A 6802-nucleotide genomic window follows, 5' to 3' on the forward strand; every position below is an offset into this window, starting at 1 on the left:
TTCGATACTTTGATCTGTTCTAGGTTGATGGCTTTTACACTTGATCTGAAGTGTAAACATTTGATCTGGTATAATATTTTGATCGATCTTGAATTATTCTTCTAGAGAATGGTCATTTGATCTGTTGAAGTAAATCATTGCATGTAACTTGATCTTGAACAAACTTTGTTAACTTCGATCTGTATAAGTTAATTCGAAAACTTGATCTGGGCAACTTTCGATTTTGTCCTTCAAATCTTATTTATTTTATTACTTGGTTTTGTTTGAGCTATTATCACCAAAACTCATAGTTTGATCTCCAACATTCTATCCTTACAATTTTCATACCTTTTTTATTGAATCTTATATTGACTTGAGCGTCGGAGTGGTTTTGCCTCCGGACTAGTTTATCTCACATGTTTTCTTTGATACAAAGAAATATTTTGGGAACATTTGACTCGATTTATTGAAGAAATTGGTTCGTTGATTACCAGTTCAATATAATTTATTTCATGTGAAATTTTTGAATGCATCAAAACTTTTAATTTCACGAAAAAAAATTTAAAATGGATTAAATACAAGAAGTGAAATAACATTTTTAGATAGTGTTTGAGAGAGCTTTTAAACTGCTATGTGATGTGATATCTATAATTGCAGAGCTCTTAGCAGCCATTATTTGACGTGTGACATTGTCTCATATAATTCTTAGGACTTAATATACGTGACACGTTTTAACATTTATGTGAATGTTTCTTGATATCATCATCGTTCAATAAATCATTTGGATTTTATTTGGACATATGCTTAAAAAACGTTTTAATGTTTTATATAGTAAAAAAAACTTAAAGTATATGTTTGGACAAGATTTTTAATAAATGTTTTTGTAGAATATTTTTTTTAAAATATTTTTTAAGTATAGTTTTTTAAGAAAACTTTAGATGCATTTTTAAATATTTTTAGAATAAAATTATGGAAAGCAAAGATGAACATTACTTTTGTGATGTTAAAGTGTTTTATATAATAATTGTCAAAACACATATTTATTCTTAAAATAATTTTTAAAACATTTTATATATATATTTTTTAAAAATTATTTTTATAAAAACGTTTGATAAAAACATATTGTCCAAAAGAAACCGTGGCTATTTTAATAAACGTTGTATAAGTACCACATCCTTTAAAGTCAAAGTCGAAGTCGAAGTCAAGTCAATCAGAAACCGTTGACTTAGTAATCGGATGGTACAACTACTCTATGGATTGCACATTGTTATCAGTCGACCCATTTTATTTAGAAAAGGGTTGACCCTGAAGGGATCCCATTCTACATGAGTTAGAGGCTTATTGGCTCATGCGAAGGGTAAATCGAGGGATGTGCATGAGCGGCAGGGACCTGAAGGAGGGAGCACATGACCCAAACCCCAGAGCATACCCCCACAATATTTCATCAGGGAATATGCTCCACACGAGGATCGAACCCGCAACGCTGGGGAATTTTTTCCCACGTCACCTCAGACCTTACCAACTCGCCTATGCCCATGTGAGCCAGTCGACCCATTTTATTCAACTCAAACATTGATGCCAATGAGGTCTTGGCCTAGTGGTCAAGACTGAGGCCCTGAGACCACGAGGTCTCAGATTCGATTTCCGCTGACTGCGGGTAGATTTCTTAATTTATTTAGGTAGATTTAAGTACTTTCTTAGCTCGAGACAAGCACGTCTCGAGTCCATGCTCAAGTTCCGTCAGTTGTGCAGGCAAATTTCACTCTTTAGTGTTGCCAATATGATGTAATTTCAATATTTCATGCAATTTGTACTAAAAAAAAAAAAAAAACTCAAACATTGATGGTGAGATGCACCAATTTTCTTTTATAATATAATTTTCACCACCTCTTGAATTATCTACTATTACTTTCTGTTTCACTAGTGCATGCTAACTAATTTCGAAATCTATCGCGATAAATAATTAAAAATTGAAGGCAACAAATTAATATATACATTGACGTATTAATTATTAATACATGTAACAGTTTACATCAAGATAATCTTAACAGAGGAATATCATATGAAACCAACTTTTTCCTGTGCTTTTTAACGCTAGAAGTTGATGACCGCTTTGCAAACTTTTTGTAAAACCACACAAACTTATTTTGTAAAATACCTTAGTAACCGGTTCTTACGGAGGACTACAAACAGATATATACAGTCTCCGACGTCGCTCGTGATCTTAAAAACCGCATACCGGAATGATTTTTTCGCTATAATTGTTCCGATTATACCCCAAAAACCAGTGACAAATCCAAGGGCGATGCCGATATAAAATCCCGTGGTAATGAACTCGTTCTCCTTGTGCTGCCGCACATGGTTCATTGCACTGCCAGCATTGTTGAAGCTTGAATATTCTCCATCAGTTTGATCGTCTCCGGGGCATGATGTGCTGAGTATAGGACGCCCACAAAGCAAGGAATTCCCTATGTAGCTTGATTTATCGAACTTCAACAAGTGAGGCGGAATTTTTCCCGACAAGTTGTTGTAGGACAAATTCAAGAATCCAAGAGAGTCCAATTCAGAAAGACCAGTGGGGATACTATCTGAAATGTGGTTCCATGAAAGATCAAGGGATTCCAGGGACTTTAACAGAGCTATGTTATCGGGAATGTGGCCAAACAAGTTGTTTCTTGACAAGTTGAGTGCATGTAAACCGACAAGTTTTGTCATTTCATCTGGTATTTCACCAGATATTGTATTGTTCGAAAGATCCATGAAGTTGATCGCTAGACCTTCAGAGTTGGTGTACTTAACCTCATTTCCTTTCCACATTAAATTGACACTTAGCAAGTTCTCATACATAGCCATAATGCTACTAGCGTCGAGCTGTATAACTGAAAGAGCCCGAAATCCCTTAACGAGACCGATCAGAGATTCGTTAACTTGATGAAATTCGATTGTCATGGCACTGAGATTACAAATGCATTTTGGTATAGCTCCAGAAACGTTGTTCGACGAGAGGTCTAAGATTTGAAGTTTTGCTAGGCCGCATAAGCTTGAAGGTATGCTGCCAATGAACTCATTGGAGCATAGTCTCAGAACAACAATCTTTCGAAAGCTGCGTCCTATCCAAGCTGGAATGTTACCTATCAACCTATTTTCACCGAGATCGAGTATCTGCAAGTTGGAGCAATTACTCAAGGATCTTGGAATTCTACCTGATACACTATTATTCCTTAAGCCCAACCATCTCAGAGCATGTAAAGAGCCAAATGAATAAGGAATCGTCCCAGAGAGATTGTTGTTCGCCAAATTGAGAAATTCCAACTTTTCGAAACTTGCAAAACACTCGGGCAGCTTGCCGGATAACATGTTTTCTGAGAGGTTAATGAAACTCCAACTTGTAAGATGACACAAAAATGCTAATGGACCTGATATTTTGTTTCTTGAGACATCCAATAGCACTCCAGTATCCAGAGCCCAGACTATAAATGCTTGAGGATATGAAACATTAGACTTGTGGGTAGAGATGGATATGTTTGGAAAAGCACCATATATTTCATTATTTGATGCGTTCAGATATAACAAGTAGGGAGCAAACTCACCAAACCAACTAGGGACGGTGTCTCTGATGTCAGAGTCGGATATGTCCAAATAACCCACATCATACTGTGTTGTCAGCCATTGGGGAAATGATGGTCCAATCTTGCATTGATTTAGCTTGATTTGCTGTAGTTGAAAAGGAGGTGTCCACGAATGGTTGAATTTTATACGCAGAAACGAGTTAAAAGACAAGTCCAGTACTCGTAAACTAGACAAATTGAACATATGCGCCTCTGTGATTACGCCTTCCAAACGATTGGAAGGTATGGACAAGACCTCAAGTTTGGATAAACGTCCGATGCTTTCAGGCAAGGTTCCATTGAACATATTATGGGAGAGATATAATTGTTCAAGTGACGAGCAAAATGAGAAATCAGGGACATGACCCGTGATTTGGTTTCTACTGAGAACAAGAACACGAAGATAGGGAAATGTGACACCCTTCAAGGCAAACCCGCTTAGATAATTGTTGTCGAGATTCAACATTGTTAGAAATGAAAACCTTGACATATCAGGAAATGGATGAAGATGTGCGTTGGAATCTGAGAGATCAGGCACTTGACCCATGATTTGGTTTGAAGACAGGTCGAGAACTTGGAGATTGGGAAGTGTTAGATGACCCTTCGAGAGAAACCCACTCAGATTATTGTTGTTGAGATGTAGTTGTGTGAGAAATGAAAACCTTGACATATCAGGCAATGATCCATTCAGCTGATTAAAACTCAAGTCAAGATACCGTAATTTGCTTTCCAAAGGCCCGAACAAGTCCATTATGAGCTGAGAAAGCTGCTGTCCACCGATGAGGCTTCTGGTCAATTGCAAATTTAGGTAAATTAAACTGCTCCCATTGCCAAATGGATGACGATGTGTCTGGCGTATCATATTCGACAAACCAAGCGAGTTGGGATCACCAAAGTCAATGTTATAAGAGAAATCAAGCCATTCGAGGCTTCTGTTGTAATATGACAGCCAATAAATGAATGAGTGGGGGAGTATATTGCGTGACAAGTCGAGGACAGCAAGAGGAGAAGTGGCATTGATTGAAGGTAAAGAAGAGGGGATAATGTAAAGGGTGCAAGCACTCAAATGTAATTCACGCGTGGACCTTAATTGGGTAATTGCTTGCAACCAGTTAGTTGCTTTATAAAGGTCTACATAAGAGAGATCAAGATATTCCAGTGAAGGAAGATGGGAGATCCAATCAAGATTTTTGCTGTGGAGGCCAAGGTTTCCTCTAACATTGAGATATAGCAACTTGGAAAGATTCCCAACACGTTGAGGGATTAGTCCACCCAAATTAGCATTGGAAAGATCGAGATATTGTAATTGGCCGAGCGAACAGATGAACTCGGGGAAATCAGATCGAATAAAATCATTGTTACTTAAGTCTAGATAAATCAAGTGATTCAGTTCAAGCAGTGAAGGGCTAATGCTACCTTTCAGGGGAGCAACTACTGCATGCGAATGGTAAATGTCTCCCTCGGCTGGGCCTCGGAGATTCAATCTTTCGACATGATTGGTTCGGTTATTGCAAATAACTCCGATCCAGTTGCAACACTCCATTTTATTTTCCCCTGTCCCCCATGAAGATAACCTGTTGTATTCATCAAAAAGCTCGTTTTTGAATTCGAGAAGAGCTTGTCTCTCCCTGTCTGGGCAAATGGTGTTCCTTCCAGGAACAGTACTCTCAAGGCTCACGAAAAGCACAAAGGTTAATAAAAAAAGAGGATTAAAGATTTTATTTTGAGGGATCATTATGTTTTTCATGATATGCATGAAGTGATCTTAGTAACTCAATGCCAAATATATTCATGCAAGTCAACTGTAAAGTCACGAGAAAGCATACAAGAAGACTAACGTGTTATTGTTATTATATGAAGTAATGATGTAAATTTGGATTTTCGTTAAGCTCCTTCCATTTTATCGAACTAGTTATATTGTTTTACTATATTATAATAACATTTTTTTAATACTTTATTTTTCTTTCTGCTTTTCAATTTTAAAAAATTAATAACTTTTTTAAAAAAATTTGTTTAAATATGACTTCATTCTTTACTTTTTTATTTTACAGAACACACGCGCATGCATAATGTGCAGCACGATCTGCTAATACTAATAATAATAAATTGATATCCGTCAAATAATAATAATAAATTGATGTGAATAAAATAATAATTAATACAAAGATACTATTATTTAATAACAAGAATTATTTAAAATAATCATTTTTATGATAAAGTAAAAATAGATAATGATGAAATTACCGATAATCTTTAAAAAAAAATTAGAAAGCAAGGAAGAAAAGAAAATAAACTAGTAATAATAAGAAATGCCCCACATTTTTGTATTGTGTGTGTTGATTTGTAATATAAGCGAACCTTTCCCAAAAAAAAACAAAATTTGGCTTGAAGCACACGACTTGACTTCAATTTTCTTAGGCTATCATTAAATCCGCATTTAGTACGACATATCCATTAGGAATCTCATTCCTTTTATTTTCCACGTATGCCAGGCTGACGGTCCCATTCAATATGGAGTTATTTGCACCAACCATTTCTGTGAAATATTGAAAATACATACTTCTTCCCTGTGAAATTTTAATAGGCATCTTCAACCCTGACCTTTTAAAAAATTAGCACACTCGCTCCTTCAGATGAGTGATTGTTGCGCACGCGCCCCTCATGCGATTGAGCAAAGATTTTGATATTTTTTTTGCACCAAATACCCCTGTGAAATATTAAAAATGCATATTTGATCCCTGTGAAAATAATTTTTAAATCTATTCAACCCATAATGCATAATTTTTAATAAAATCCAATTATAAATATTTAGCAAACATTTTTTGTTTTATTAATTTATATTTTTTTTAATTTTAAATGTATTATCATTAATTAATTATTTTCTAAAAAATATTATTACTTTATCCTGTTATCATTATTTTATTAAACTCATTTCGTATTTTCAACTTTTCCATTAAACATGCATTCATAAACAAGTATTTAAATAATTTCAAGTACCAAAATATTGAACTAAACTGATAAGTTCAAACATATTGCTTTTTCGATTTAGGACTATATAAAATAAACGGTGTACGTGGTTGTTATGTAAAATATGGCAGTGTTATACTTCGTGTCGTAACACCAAAGACAACACAGTGCAGCGGAAACTTAAAGCGTAAATAAAACTCAAGTAATAACTTTTGCACGAGTATAAAAACTCGTGCGGGTGCCTTAGG

General features: G+C 35.3%; 1 protein-coding gene across 1 annotated transcript; it reads right to left on the bottom strand.

Moving 5' to 3' along the window:
• Positions 1–1979: 1979 nt before the first annotated feature.
• Positions 1980–5349, bottom strand: LOC140864196 (receptor-like protein EIX2). The gene is made up of 2 exons (XM_073268189.1): positions 3570–5349; positions 1980–3449 (listed from the first exon to the last, which is right to left on the bottom strand). The coding sequence occupies exons 1-2, from the start codon at positions 5341–5343 to the stop codon at positions 2122–2124; spliced, it is 3102 nt and encodes a 1033-aa protein (XP_073124290.1). The 5' UTR covers positions 5344–5349; the 3' UTR covers positions 1980–2121.
• Between the last annotated feature and the right edge of the window lie 1453 nt (positions 5350–6802).

The sequence above is a fragment of the Henckelia pumila genome, chromosome 4 (assembly GCF_033568475.1).
Source record: "Henckelia pumila isolate YLH828 chromosome 4, ASM3356847v2, whole genome shotgun sequence".
Classification (NCBI taxonomy): domain Eukaryota; kingdom Viridiplantae; phylum Streptophyta; class Magnoliopsida; order Lamiales; family Gesneriaceae; genus Henckelia; species Henckelia pumila.

What these genes read in the sequence shown, in the direction of transcription:
- LOC140864196 (XM_073268189.1), bottom strand. Translation starts at nt 5,343, where the DNA reads ATGCATATCATGAAAAACATAATGATCCCTCAAAATAAAATCTTTAAT. An exon ending in CACCGTCCCTAGTTGGTTTG is followed by an intron (nt 3,450 to 3,569) that starts GTGAGTTTGCTC and finishes AAGCATTTATAG; the next exon opens with TCTGGGCTCTGGATACTGGA.